This window comes from Lynx rufus, unplaced genomic scaffold (assembly GCF_022079265.1).
Source record: "Lynx rufus isolate CCGP_SWC_20201006 ecotype Redwood Valley unplaced genomic scaffold, mLynRuf1.p SCAF_16, whole genome shotgun sequence".
In the NCBI taxonomy this organism is placed as follows: domain Eukaryota; kingdom Metazoa; phylum Chordata; class Mammalia; order Carnivora; family Felidae; genus Lynx; species Lynx rufus.
This window is the reverse complement of record NW_025814830.1, coordinates 4,084,081-4,099,032: the sequence shown is the minus strand read 5'-3', so window position 1 is coordinate 4,099,032 and position 14,952 is coordinate 4,084,081. Positions and strand designations below refer to the sequence as shown.

At 53.2% G+C, this 14,952-nt stretch overlaps 1 protein-coding gene across 5 annotated transcripts in view; it reads right to left on the bottom strand.

The window, feature by feature from the left end:
* Positions 1-783: 783 nt before the first annotated feature.
* Positions 784-14,952, bottom strand: part of NUP62 (nucleoporin 62) — a 27,170-nt gene continuing 13,001 nt past the window's right edge. For 2 of the 5 annotated variants that reach the window (XM_047077586.1, XM_047077585.1), the window contains exon 2: positions 3,749-6,539. In XM_047077586.1, coding sequence (XP_046933542.1) covers positions 4,899-6,476 — 1,578 coding nt within the window. In that variant the 5' untranslated portion in view covers positions 6,477-6,539 and the 3' untranslated portion in view covers positions 3,749-4,898. Of the gene's footprint in view, positions 1,483-2,053; positions 2,177-3,748; positions 6,540-9,646; positions 9,733-9,932; positions 11,952-14,952 lie in introns of those variants that run through there. The other 3 variants (XR_006961773.1, XM_047077584.1, XM_047077587.1) reach the window with 3 other exon arrangements.

The following is a 14,952-nucleotide window of genomic DNA, read 5'->3' as shown; positions in this document are numbered from 1 at the left end:
ATCCGTCGCCTCCTAGCCCATCTTGTTTCATTCACATTTTCTCTTTCCTCCTCGGATTATTTTACAGCAAATACCAGACATCTTATATTTTGTAGGTAAATACTTCAGGATGCTTCTCGAAAACAGGGGTCTGCAAACTTTTTCTGTAAATATGTGGGGCTTTTTGGCCCACACCGTCTCTGTCTTGCCTACTCAATTCTGCCCTCCAAGTAGCCACAGCATGTATAAATGAATTGGTTGTGGCTGTGTTCCAATAAAAATTTACAAAATCAGGAAGTGGAACTGTAGTTTGCCAACCAACTTCTGCTCTAAAAATATATATGAACTCATTTGCTTTAAAAAAACAAAAACCAAAAACCAAAACTACAGGGGTACCTGGGTGGCTCAGTCACTTAAATATCCATCCGAGTCTTGGTTTTGGCTCAGGTCACGATCTCACGGTTCATGAGTTTTGAGCCCCGCATCAAGCTCTACACTGACAGTGTGGAGCCTGCTTGGGATTCTCTCCCTCTCTCTCTGCTCCTCCCCCACTTGTGCTCTCTCTTAAACTAAACTAAAAAAACAAAAAACAAAAAAACCACAATGCCATTATCACATTTAAAAATGGCATTAGGGGCGCCTGGGTGGCTCAGTCAGTTAAGTATCCAACTCTTGGTTTCCTCCCAGGTCATGATCGAATGGTTTCACAGGTTCAAGCCCGCATCAAGCTCTACACTGACAGTGTGGAGCCTGCTTGGGATTCTCTCCCTCTCTCTCTGCCCCTCCCCCCCTTGTGCTATCTCTGTCTCTCAAAATAAACTTAAAAAAATAAATAAAAATGCCATTAAACCAAAGTCCGCATTTCCCTGATTGTCTCAAAAAATTAACAGTTGGAAAAAAAAAAAAAGAAGAAAAAAAAATTAACAGTCGGTTTGAATCAAAACTCAAGACAGGGCCCACTTGGCATTTGAGTGATGCTGAGGGTCTTTGTCAATGAGCGAGTATTACTTTCAGGTTGGTGGATTTGGTGTCTGTGTCCTTGGAACCAAGGGGCTTAATGGGACCCCACAGCCCCAGGCCAGGCCTGAACCTGGCACAGCAGCGCACCAGGTCTGGTTTCTGCCTCGGGGAAATCTTGGGAGGTCATGGGTGCGACCAGGACGGTGTCTGCCTGTGAAGTGTGTGTGTGCACCAGGTGAGTCACTGGCATTTGAAGTGATCGGTGCCAACGTGTGAGGACTCTAGGGCAGGCACAGGGGCAGCGTGGCCGAGTCAAGCCTGGCTGGGGGCTGGCTTCTGAGGCTGAGGGATTTTGTTCCCGGAAGTTCTGCAGAACACTGCTGCCCGGAGAGTCTGAGGGCAGGCTTTTTAGGCACCCAAGTAATTTCAAGGTTGATCGAAAACTTGGGAGCAGTGGTGTGCTGGGGCTGGCTCATACCAGTGCACGAGAGCGGATGGTTTCATTTTTAGGGTCTTTTTCTCAGTTTCGTTCTGCAAGCCATTCTTTAAAAAAAAAAAAAAAAAAAAAAAAAATTTCTGATCAATCTCCTGAAACACAGATTTACTCCAAACTCATTTCTTCCCAATCACCGGATTACATTTTACTATTCTGTATATTCTTGGGGTGAATTCACTGTATCTAGATAGTGCATGTCAATTTCCCAAATTCATGCTCAGTGACGTCATGTTCAGTGACCTCAAGTCGATAGCTTGAAATCAGCCCCGGTGGGAGTATTTCCACCATGGGATCAACAACCGGTACCCCATGAGGGCTCTCCCCTTCTCTGGAGAGCCAGCTATTCAACATTTACCAGCACACCACTGCTTGGGAGTCCTTGGTTTCAACCTCCCCTAGAAGATCAAGGGTGCTGTTTGGGGACATCTGATCCTTCTGACGCCAAGCTGTGGCTGACAGGAAGAGGCATGATCCTGGGGAAGGTGCTGGGCCATAGAGAGGCAGTCGTTTGAAAGGGTTTCTTTGAGCTTAACAGAAAGCCATAGCCACAAATCTAATTGCCACTCTTATCCCTGTACGGGGAGAAGAAACGCAGGTATAGCTTATGGAGAGATTCACCTTTAAAAGCCACTGATTCCAAATTTAGTCACCACATTGGCTGTCTTCGTACTAATTAATGAAGAGGAACCTTAAGCAGAGGCCATTTGTCTGCAGTGGCAAAGAAGCGCATCTGTTTTCTTCCTGGAAAGGGAAACGGCAATTACAATGAAGTCATCATCTGCAGGGTGGTACCCAGTCAGCTGCTGAATCTGTTGCAATCTCAGGGACCCCTCCCTGACTCCCCGAGGAAGCCTGTTGGGGCCGCTTTCCCTGTGGCACCAGAGCACTGTAGCCAGCCCTCCCACATGGCCATCGTCCTGATTTTGAACTGTGTTTGAGTGGGTTGCCCAAGATCCCTTGGGGAACAGGAAGAAAATAGATGGAACTTCAATGTTTTCATTAAAAAAAAAAAAAAAAAAATACAGCTCTGGGGCACCTGCGTAGCTCAGTCGGTTAAGCGTCTTGACTTCAGCTAAGGTATTGATCTCACAGTTTGTAAGTTTGAGCCCCACATTGGGTTCTGGACTGACAGCTCGGAGCCTGGAGCTGCTTCAGATTCTGTGTCCCCCTCTCTCTGCCCCTCCCCTCCTTGTGCTCTGTCTCTCTCAAAAATAAACATTAAAAATTTTTTTTAAATCTAAAAAAAAAAATTAAAAAATACAGCTATATGAAAGCAATTAAGTTTTATGAGCGTTTAATATGCAAAACAGGCAAATGATACACATTTGAAATGCAAGCTCAGGGGAAATCTTAGCAGGACTGTCTGGCCCCTGCCAGCAACCTGTGTGTGGGCAGAAACACTGTCCCATTTTTGTGACCCCGATGCCAGGCCAGCTATTTAGCAGGTGCTCCAAAAATGGGTGTTGAATGAATAAATGTGTATAAAATACGAACTACTTCCTACTTTCTAGGGGGACTTGAGGCTGCCCCACCCCACCTCCCCCTTCAGGGAGAGGGGTCAGATACAGGTCGCGGAGGCTCTGAAGGCCAACTTGCCAGGAAGGTGGTGGGGAGCTTTTAGAGAGAATCAAGTGGTTTAGTCTGGGGGCTCCCTTCTCCCTCTGCTGTGGCTTTTGCAAGACACTTGTTCTGGGAAGCCAAAGATGGTGAAACGACTTATGGTCATGACTTTGGGCAACTGGACCACAGGTCTCCAGGAATAAGCTTTGGGCATTCCTTAGCAAAAAGCAGGCTCAGCGAGGCAAAGGCCGGAGGGACAGACTCTCCACCCCGCAGCAGGAGATCAGATCCAACTGCTGGGCGTCATTCTTGCCTACGGGAGCTGGGGACAAGAGGCACAATGTTGGGCATGTGGAAATGACCCGAACAAATCCGCATCCCAGCTTTACCTGCTTTCCACCTCTGAAGCACAACGAGCACCCTCCAGCTAGCCCCAGGTAATGGAGAGGGACGCTGCCCATGGCACCCGCTGCTGCGGAGCTACTGCCTTCCGGACGATGGCAAAGGACTGAACGTTGATGTGTATCTAAGATATAACCTAGAACGTCACCTGCACACACTCTCCCGTGTGTCCCTCCTCTGCCGTCAGCACCAGAGGAACATAGCACTTGCGTTTTGGCACAGAGGCGGGCCTAAATGCGTCGTCTAGTTCTGCTGGTTTCTGAGTTCCAGACAAACAGCCACTTCATGCGGTTTTTACCTGGAACCTGCTCTTTTTACCCAGCCTTCTAAGTTATCCACGTTAATGGCATCTTTTTTGTTCCACAATAAATTTTATTTAGGAAAGCAACATACAGTCACAGGTATTTCAGACAGTGCAGCGAACTGTAAAGACAAATACAAAAGACACTTGGGATACAACTGGCTGCCTTCTGTTCTTCTGGACACTGGATCTCACTGTAACTAACTAGGTTTGCTTTAGCGTTGGTCAAGTTCAGAACCAAGTCTGTGGCCGCCTCTGGCACCCGTGGCCATTTCAGCAAGCCATTTTGTGGATGAACATTTTATGCTGTTTTTTCATCTCTGTTGTTCATTCATTCGCAAATGTGAGGGATGGTGCTGAGGTCACAAAAGGGAATAAGGAACGCTCCTTGCCCGCAGGGGCTCACACTCTTATGGTGAGGCAGTGACGTAACCGGTTGGCCTAAGATCGTGTGGCGAGTGTTATCAAAGGTGTGAGCTCAGTGTGGTGCAGGGACCACAGGACAGCCATCTGACCCAGCTTTTGGGGTGGCCGAGAGGGCTTCCTGGAGGAGGTGAGGCCTAAGATAAGGAGACCTGGACAATCAGGAGGCATGTCAGCCAAGCAAAGTGAAGACCTCCCGGTTCGAGTCTGACCCTTTTCTCAACACCTCATTTAAGTCCCTCATCTGACCTGTCCTTCCTCCTTTGAAATTCTACATCCAACGGTCGGTTCTATTCACAAGGCCCTTCTTTGCACTGGTGGTGAATTTCCACACGCACACACCTCATACGAGGATGCTGTCTCCTCGAAGACGGAGACTTTTCACTGCACCTACGACTATGTGTTGGACAAGTGGTCGCTTAGCGGACCCTGGCTGGGAGACGGATGGTGTTTGTGCGAATCAGCACTTCTCCAGCACCTGGCTGGAGCCAAGAAGGATGGGGAGGGTGGCTGTTGTAGGTGATGGGGTCTGGGATACGCAAAAGATACACAAAAGAAACCACACCCACTAGGCTGCTGTCAGGGCCAGAGTGCTTGGAATATTTCTCTTTTTACTAATGCAAAATGCCAGACCACAGAACTGTTCTCAACAGCACAGTCGTTTGGAAGAAAGGAGCAAACAAGTATTCACTGCAACCAAAAACCAGACAATAATTACGCGGCGCCCACTGCCCCCAACACCCTCGGAACCCACGGGCCCTGAAGACGGCCGGCAGCTCAGTCGAACGTGATCCGGAAGCTGCGCTCCTGCTCTTTGCGACGCCCCTCACACACCTTGGTCACCTCCTCCACCTTCCTCTGCAGCAGGGCCGAGTTCTGGTCGATCCACTGCAGCGAGTCCATGTGCGCGTTGAGGATCTTGCAGATCTGCTGCAGGGGGTCGCTGGTGTCGGCGGGACCTCCAGACGTGTTCAGGTGCTCGATGATGTCCTTGAGGTCTTGAGCCATGCGCTTCAGCTGCGCGTCGATGTTCTCGGCGAGCTTGTAGGTTTTCTCGCGCTCCTCGTCGGCGTGCTGCAGGTAGACGGTCCCGCTCTGCTCCTTGACCGACTCCTCCAGCGGGCTCAGCAGGTCTTCCAGCTCCTTTTGCTGAGACAGGATGAAGTCGAGCTCTTGGTCCAGCCTCTTCTGGTCCAGCTTCACTTTCTCCACCTCGCGGTGGAGGGTAGTGATCTTCTCCCCATTCTCGATCAGCGTGCGGTCCCAGGCGTTGACCTGTGTGGCCTGCTGCAAAAAGTGCCGCTCCTGGTCCTCCAGCTCCAGGCTCCACTTGTTGATCAGACTCTCCAGCTGGGCGTAGGTCATCACGGGACTGGCGGACGCCCCCGTGGGTGCACCGGAGCCAGGAGGCACGGTCGCGGCAGCTGGTGCGTTGCTGGCGATCCCGGCCGGTGCCAGCGGCTTCAGATTCAAGGCAAAGCCGGCGGTGGTGGTGGCCGCCGTGGTGGTGGCTGTGGCAGTGGTGGCAGTGGCAGTGGATGTTGTCGTGGAGGAGGTAGAAGCCGCCCCGGGGGCCTTTAAGCTGAAGCCCAGCGTCCCGGCCCCGGGTGCCGCAGCTGTGGTCGACGGGGTACAAAGGGAAAGCCCGGTGGTGGTGGAGGAGGCTGGAGCAGTCACTAGCGAGGCGAACAGCGTGGGCCCGGCACTGGTGGTGGCCGCGGCGGGTGCAGGAGCAGCTGGCTGAGTGGCTCCTGCTCCAGTGGTTGCCGGCGTGGCGGGAGTGAAGGGCAGTCCGCCCAGTGCCGTGGGCTGGGCCAAACTCCCCATGGAGCCAATATTGAAACCGGAGGTCCCGCTCTGGGACGTGCTTCCGCCTGTGAACGAGAATCCCCCCGGTGTGGTGGACGGAGCGGCAGAGGTGGTGGTGGAGCCGAACACAAAGCCAGCGGGTGCTGTGCTCTGGCTGGAGGTGACAGTGCTCGAGATGGCGTTGGTGAGGGTGCTGCCGCCGAGCCCAAAGCCGCCAGGGTGAGCAGTGGCTGGGGTGGCGGCTGCATTGCTCAGGTTTAGCTTCGGAGCGCTGATCCCTAAGGAGAATCCCGTTCCTCCCGTAGCAGGAGTTGTGGTTCCAAAACTGAACCCTGGGGTCTGTGTCGCTGGAGCTTGGGTGGTGAGCGAGAACAGGCCAGTAGAAGGGGTGCTTGCAGCTGGCTGGGAGGGAGTCCCAAAGTTAAACCCGCCAGTGCCAGACGTAGAGAAAGAGAAGCCGGTAGCAGGCGTGGTTGTTGCCGTCTTTGCGGTGCCAAACGTGAACCCGCCTGTGGGGGCCCCAGTGCCTCCAAAATTAAAGCTCATGGCTCCAGATTCGGCGGCAGCGGCTACTCTGACTTCCAGAGCAAATCCCTCGGTGTCTGCAACCTTGGGAAGATTTTCAAAGCACAGTAAGTCACATGATCAGATGGCAGTTTGGGAAAGGCAACCTCAATGGCATGATGGAGCGTGTGGAGGGTGGCGAGACTTTGCATAATTATAATACGTGTTCGCCACCCTGCTCCCTGCTACAGCCCAGACAGGCCCTGTTAAACTAGAAAGGAAGATTCGGAAGCATAAGCCGGTGCCCTGGGGGTCAGGTGCTCGGGGCTAGATGTGCTTGGGCCATGCGCAGCCAGGTTCAGCACAAGCAGGAGTATCTGCTGCCGTGGAAGAGAAGGCCAAAGAGCAGGCACCTGAGCTGACCTCAGCCCCGAGGAGGGCACACAAAGTAACACCTGGAGGACCGGCTGCCCAGGATACCGTGCCAACCACAGGTGGGAGGTGGTGGGCGGTGGGCTGATCTGGCCGAGTGCCACGCTGACTGCCCTTCTGGACTCACAGAAAGACCCCAGAAAGCTGAGCTGCACGGCAGGGCCTGAGGTGGCGAAGGTCCCATCTGTGCACACCCCTGACCTGTTAGGAGGATGGAGGGCGTGTTGGCGCATCCCTCTGCCCTCCTTCTAACTCAGGGGTGGACGGGAGACCCCAGTCAGCTAACTCAGACCTCCCCTGGGACTGCTCTCCAGGCACTCAAGAGGAGGTGGCCTTCACCTGCAGGTGTAGGGCACAGAGGATGCACATGTGGGGCACCCCCCTCCTTTTCGGCCATCTGCAGCCGAGCTGCCACCAGAGACAGTGACAGTGGGGAGAGGGAGAAAGTGATCATGTGGCCCAGAGGATCTACACGTACTCAGAGGCCCCACCCCATCTTCCTTAGAAGCTCCGTGAGCCAGCACAACCCTGTTCAGTCTAAGCCGACTAGATTTCTACGATTTCTGACTGAAAAAGACCCAAGCAGAGTCACCTGTTAGCTGACGCAGGGGCTGCTCACAGACGCTCACTCTCACTAATACCTGGAGACAGGGATTCTGTCCTCGAGACAGTGGGGTGAGGACAGAGGGGCTCAGAGGGCTGCGGTGACTTGCCCAGGATCTCCCAGCCAGCAAGGGGTGGGGCCAGGAGCTGACCCCAGGCCACGGGCCTGTTTGCTGACTTCTACTGGTCCAGCATGGGTCCCGGAAAACAGGGCACTTTCTCACACCAAGCGAGGGGATTAAGTTTTCTGTGTAAGGGAAGAGCTGCGTTACACCTACTGACAGACTCTTAGGACACACAAGAAATGTAAGAAGTGACAACAAAGGGACCTGGGCAGAATGCACATCACTAGTGCAGTGTGATCTCAGCTGTGGAAAACAGAACTTTCAAGGAGGGTGGGAAGGGCTAAACGGCTGATGGGCATTAAGGAGGGAACTTGTTAGGATCAGCACTGGGGGTTACAGGTAAGTGTTGAGTCACTAAATTCTACTCCTGAAACCAATGTTACACTGTATGTATGTTAACCAAACTAGAATTTAAATAAAAATTTGAGGGGTGCCTGGGTGGCTCAGTTGAGGGCCTGACTTCGGCTCAGGTCATGATCTCATGGCTCATGAATTCGAGCTCTGCGTTGGGCTCTGTGCTGATGGCTCAGAGCCTGGAGCCTGGTTCAGATTCTGTGTCTCTTTCTCTCTCTTGAAATAAATAAACATTAAAAAAATTTTTTTAAATAAAAATTAAAAAAAAAAAAAAGAAAAAAGAAAAAAAGGAGCACAGGAAGGAGACGCACCGATGTGGACAGGGCCCATCTTTGGGTGGTGGGACCACACCATCTCCTTTCTACTTTGATGTTTGTTCTGTCCATACAATGGAGGGACATAATCTATAAGCCTGGTGTTTCAAAGAGGCTCAAATTATAGGGTGTGGATTCAGTCTGAGGAACCAGTGAACTTATGCAGCCAGGTTTTAAAATCACAACTCAAGTAGGATAGATGGAGTTACTGAATTAAACAAGCCTCCCCTAGGCTGGCCCTGCCTCAAAGGTGACTGGGGTTGGGGTGGGGCCAGACCGAGGTGGGGAGGTAGAGCTGACCCTGAAGGTGGTGGGAGCCCTAAATAGTTTCCAGTGGAGTCAGTATGGGAAGTGCTATTAACCATGTGGTCCCCCTGAAGATGCCCACACCCGAATCCCTGGAACCTGGGAATATGCTGCTGTGTGCGGCAAAAGGAATTTCCAGGTGTGATTAAATTCATGGTTTTGAGATGCAGAGGAAGTGCCCCAAGCATGGGAACACACAGACCTCTAGAAGCTAGAAAAAGGTGACAGCAGGTGCCCTGCTGACACCCTGCTTTTAGCCCTTTTGAGACTGAATTCGGACTTTGACCTCCTGAACTGTAAGAAAATAAATCTGTCATTTTAAGCCAAGAAGCTGCTGTAAATTTGTGAGAGCAGCCATGGGGAAAGAACACGGTTGGAAAGCATAAAATATCTGACAGACCTGAGGTAGGACCTAGTGGCTCCCTAGGGCTCCGGTTTCAAACGAGGGACAGGAAACCCCTCTGAGACTCAGTTCCCTTATCAGGAAAGTGGGGCGGCAGCTACTGGGCTGAAGCGAGGCCAGCATCCGTGGGATGCGAGTTAGGGTGCTTGTTATCACTGCTGCCATGCGCAGGCACACGCCTGAAAGTTTTACTTTGGGGACAGCCTCTGGAAGCTGGTGAGGAAAGAAGGAGCCCAGGAGGGGCCGCAAACACCCAGCTGTAAAGAAGTTCTTCTGAAAGAAACGCGGGGGTTGAGGCCGACCTCAAGTTTAACGCGAATTCACGGTAGGCTGCCACGAGATGTAGACCCCGGGGGGATTTCCAGGCAGCCAGGTGTGCCCGGCACCGTGCTACGTACACTCTCCCTAGCCAGACCCCCAGCTAATTTCACACCGATCCTACAGAGAGGTCGGGATGACTGTGCCCCGGCACAGATGGGAAAAGAGAGGCTCAGATGGAAGTAACTTGTCCATTCTTATCCCACAGTGGGCCCTGAACCCTGGCCTTGGGCTGTAAACCCCTCTTTAGTTCTACCCTGTCAAACAGGTGCACCTGGTCACAGGGCAGGCAGCCCTGCTTTGGGGCACGGACGCTGTTCTGCACCCCAGCCTCCATCCAATACCCGCGTTTCTTACTTCCCTTTCATCCAAGACAGCAAAGGTAGTTCGGAGGCAAGACAGCTCCCTGTCCTGAGGCACGAGGTTGGTTCTTCAGACTTCAAGACCTGTGTTCGAACTCTGCTTCCACTGCTAGCCGTGGGGACTGGGGCAAGTTATTCCTGAGCCTCTCCAAGCCTCAGTGCCTCCCTCTGTAAGGAGGACAATCCCCTCCCACTGTGAAGAACAAGGTCACAACTGAGAAGCCTGGCCCAGGGAAGGCATCCCCAAGTCCCGATTCCTTTCCCCTCTCCCTCTTCAGGACCAGTTTTACTTCTGCAAGGGTCTCCAGGGATCCTCTTGTGGCCCGGGTCTGAGGAAACCTGTGGCGGCTGCCCCTCTCCAACGTCCACTGCACCCTCTGCCTTCCTGGCAGAGCCTGCCATTCCGTTCTCCTGTTCCGCATAGACACACGCCTCTAAGGAGAGGACCTCGGGGCTGCCTGGTCTAAGCCTGGGGACCTTGGCTGGCTGCCCATCAGCACTTCTGGGGGCAGGTTCTTGGGGGCGGCGCCCCGGCCGTGGCATTTTTATAAAGCTCTTCCGGGGGTTCCGGGAAAGGTCCCTTCTCTCCCGCCACAGCAACGCCTGAGCCCCCAGGGCCGCCGGCGCCCCGCACTGGACCCCTTCTTCATGAGAGCCCAGCTCCCCACTCAAGTGCCGCATCAAGCCAGGTCCGTTCGGGTTACTGGCGGCCAACAGCCTCCGAACAGCTACCACCTACGCGTCTCAGTTCTCAAGACCTCAGCCCCACAGAACTTCTATGAATAAGCTGCAGCTAAATTTTTCCACAAGAGCATTTATAAAAAGGTCTCTGTAGCTGTTAAAAAACTAAAAGAAAAACAATTTTCCGTGGGGGGCTTTTGTGGCTTCATGGTTCACCATTTATTAAATGCCTCACGTGTTTCTGATTCTACAGGAGCCAGGAGCTACTCGCAGTGGCAAACACACACCGACTCGGCCCCACGCTTTGCACTTTAGATGTATTATTGCTCATTTACTCCTGAAAGCAGGTCCCTTTCCTAAGCCAGGAGAGTGAGGCCCAGAGAGGTTACTTAAGCCATGGCCCTCGTCCTTGAGGTGGCCAAACGTGACCTTCAGTACCAGGGCACCAGGCAGGGACAGGACCGGGTCACGTGTTGTACGAGCAAGGACAGGTCCTCACGCTGGCCTGGGCTCTGGGGAGCACTCTCCTGGAACTGAGTGTGGAGGGGAGATGTGAGATCAGCCAGGATCGGCCAGGCGGGAGGGGAGAAGGGCCTGGTCGCGGGCAGAGAGAGGCTGAAACCGCAGGCGTGTCTGTGCACACAGTGAAGGGTGGACTCGGCAGGCCCGTATTATCCAAAGAAAAGACTGGCCCGTGTCTGGTTCCTGGGAGATAACCTCCAAGCCCCCAGAGCATCCTGCCAGCCTGCCCTCGGCAGGGGCCAGAGACCAAGTGACGACCATCAGTCACACAGATGCTCCGTGCCTGTGTGAAGATCCTGGCACCAGGGCTCAGGGGAGCATCCCTGGAGGGCAACGCTCCACGTGTGTGGTCACACAACGGTGCCTGGAGAACCACGTGCGGTGCTGTCGGGTCAGCTCCACTGGGAGACGAGCGGGAGCTCACACCTGGTCTCTCCCAGACTCTGCCCTGTGCATCTTTCACCTTTGTTGACTCTCATCTCTCTTTTGCCGTGACAGGGGCAAAATCTAACAGGTTTGCCGAGTTTTAGGAGTCCTTCTAACTAATCAGTGAACACAAGGGTGGTCTCGGGGACCACGGTGCACAGTGTGTGTATAGCACCACGTGACGGGAGCTGTTGGTCAAGAAATGACATGCTGATGCCTCAAACTTGGTTTCGAGGCAGCCAGGGAGGCACTTCACGGGTAGGGAGACTAACATGGCAGATGTACGTGTGGGGAACGGACTGGAGGAGGCCAGGGTGATGGTCTAGGCCAGAAGCCAGAGCCAGGACTCTGAGGACAGAGGAGAGAGAACCGCGGTTTGGGAAATGTAAAGAAATGGAGTGATGGCTGTGCGGGGCTGTCTCAGTTAACGATGCCGTCAACCAAGACCAGGACCTTGGGAGTTTCTCACAAACGTGTCTGAAAAACATACACTATTTCAAGACTTTTCCACTTTCACCAAACGGGCAAACTTCCCTACAAGAGAAGCGGACGGTGCTTGGGCCAGGTGCTGAGGGCTAGATGGGCCACAGAGGTGACGCCCAAGTGGGCCCAGAGTAAGGAGGGGCTGCCTCGAAGTCACTGAGGAAGTCGGCGACAGAGCGGCCTGCCCTGCCTCTGTCCTTGTTTTTCACACCACATCCGTCCGCCTTCACAGCCCAGGAGAGTCCGAGATTCTGACCACCCCCAGCCCCCGCCCCGGCTTTGAAGACCACCGTTCTCTGCCACCACCTCCAACTTCACTCAGGTCCACTAACCTGACCTGTGCAGTTCCTTTGCCACTCCAAATCCCAACTCAGATTATCTAATTTATTTACTCTATTACTTACTCAGCCCTATTCTATGTACAGGGATGACAACGGAGACAAACCAGACTCTCTGCAGTGCAACATTCACTCATACAACAACTATTTGTGAGCACCTGCTATGTCCAGACACCGTTCGAGGCCCTGGGATTATGGCTGTGACTGAGACAGAGGCTCCTTGCTCTCACGAGGCTTGTATTCCAGCCAAGGAGACAGGAGAACAACGAACTTCACAAAGGAATTATACAGCATGCTAGAATAGGCTAAACACTATGGAGGAAGCAAAAGTGGGGCAGGGAAAGGGGAACACGGTGGCAGCACGGGGGCAAAGGGGTTGACTGAGTCACACCGAGGGAAGAGCCACAACAAAGTCCTGGGTGGGACATGACGACAGGCAGCCAGTGTGGTTAAGGTGCAGGGGCCACTGTCCCTGCACCTGGGACTCTCTCTCTCCCTGTCCCAGCCCCTTTCCTCTATCTGAAACAGGGGTGTTTGGGAATGAATATGGAGGGGGAAACCTCAGCCTTGGACTGAAAGGAATGGAAGGATTGAGAAGGCAATGGGGGGAGGTGGGGAGTGTCTAGGTGATAGAATAATGGCCTTCATATGTGTCCACCCCCCTAGCCCCAGAACCTGTGAATAGGAGACCTCACATGGCAAAAAAGGACCTTGCATGTGTGATTAAATTAAGGATTTCGAGATGGGGAGATAGATCACCCTGGATGGCAGCATGGGCCCTGAATGTAATCACAAGGGTCCTTAGGTGGAATGGGAGGTGGCAGAAGAGTCAGGAGGTGTGAGCATGGGAAGAAAATTCCGAGAGATGCTGTGTTGCTGGCTCTGAAGACAGGGCTTGGACCACAAACCAAGGAATGTAGGGGGTCTCTAGAAGACAGAAAAGATGGATTCTCTCTGAGTTTCCAGAAGGAATGAGATCCTGTGGACCCATTTCAGATTTCTGACTTCTAGAACTGTAAGAGGATAAACTTGTGTTGTTTTAAGCCACTAAGTTTATGATCGTTTGTTACGACAGCAATAGGAAGTGGACAGAGGAATAGGGGAGAGGGAACAGGATGGCCTAAATCTAGATACATAGCTGGGAAACACATCCTAGAGTTGGGGTCGAGAAAAGGGCTAGAGCGAGAGGAGACAGGGCCGGGGCAGGTCTGCCTCTGTGCATCAGGACCAAGGCGGGAGGCTGCGGCAGTTGCTGGGCCCCGGCAGCTGGGGAGCCAGTGGGAAAAGAACATGCAGCTGCGATTCTGAGAATCAGGATGTCCTCTGCTGCTGGGGCGACCTCATCAGCGGTGCGGATGTGTATGAAACCCAGCAACAAGCCATCTGTGACAGAGGGAGGGAAAGGTGGCCTGGGAGCACCAAGGAGGGCTCATAATGGAGATGGTGTCCGCCCACAGGATTTCTCGCTTTTGTTCACTGTGGTTATCCCCAGCACCTGGAGCGGTGGCCGGCATGCAGCAGGCGCTCCGTAAGTGACTGACTGACTGACTACCTGGTAACTCAGAACTACCACTTACAGAGTGCCACCTATGTCATGGTACTGGGCCAGAAATACTAGATAGCAGCCCAATGAATCCTTTCTGGATGGGAAACAGGATCAGAAAGGTGATGTGACTTCTTCAAGGTCACACAGCAGCAAACACCAGTCCCAGGATGGGAATCCAGATCTTTCTGGAGCTCAGTCCTGCTGTTCTGTCTGGAACATGGGAGGAGGAGAAGTCAGAATTAAGTCTTGAAGGATGAGTGAGGTTCTCTGGGCAGACATGTCACCGCAGGACTGACACACATACAGGCAGCTTCTCTATAGCTGTGGCGGGAGCGGCAGGCAGTGGGGAGGGGGAGCTGGGGGCCAGGTCACAGAGGCAGACTGCCTCCAGTCCATCTAGCAGAGACAAAGCCATGATGCTGCTTCCTTTTCTGATCCTAAAGCTGGCCTTCATCTTCTCACCTCAGAAGCTTAAGTGACCGACCCTTCCACACCAGGCTTACCCCACTGGGGTAGAGATAGAGGCTGTCCCCTCCTTTACACCGGTTCTACTCCATTTCATTTGGGGCAGCAATAAGTCAAGCCAAACGGCTCTATTTCCCAGGGCTCCTCGGTGGGGCTTGGGATTGTGAGTCCAGGGTTTTCTAGTCCACTGATGGGCCAGGAGAGGGACTGCAAGCAGTAGGTCAGTAGGGGTCATTAGAGGTCCAGACTGTGGGGGCACCCGGGTGGCTCAGTCGGTTGAGTGTCCGACTTCGGCTCAGGTCATGATCTCGCGGTTCGAGAGTTCGAGTGACTGGGCTCCGTGCTGACAGCTCAGAGCCGGGAGCCTGCTTTGGATTCTGTGTCTCCCTCTCTCTCTGCCCCTCCCCTGCTCGCGCTGTCTCTCTAAAATAAACAAACTTAAAAAAAAAAAAAAATGTCCAGACCGTGGACTTCTGTGCACTCTGAGGACAGGGGCCTTTGCTCGTCCTTTTCCACGAGTCACCTGGCCAGGCTCTGCAGCCCACCTGCCAGAGCCCCTGCTTCTCCACTCCTAACCCTGGGATCTTAGATTCTAAACTCACCGCCATGCCTGTTTCCTCATGTGAAAAATGGGGGTTACAGCTCATGAATCATGTGGTCTCTGTGAAGATGAAACTGTCTGATCCACGTCAGGCACTTACCACACGGTACACCCTTGGGGCCCAGGAAAAGCTACTCTCTTATTATTCTGGGAGCAACTGGAACAGATGCTCCTGACATTTCGGCCCACAGCCACCTGGTGGCGCTGCCAACAACGCCAAGGCCAGGTGGCGCCCAGGA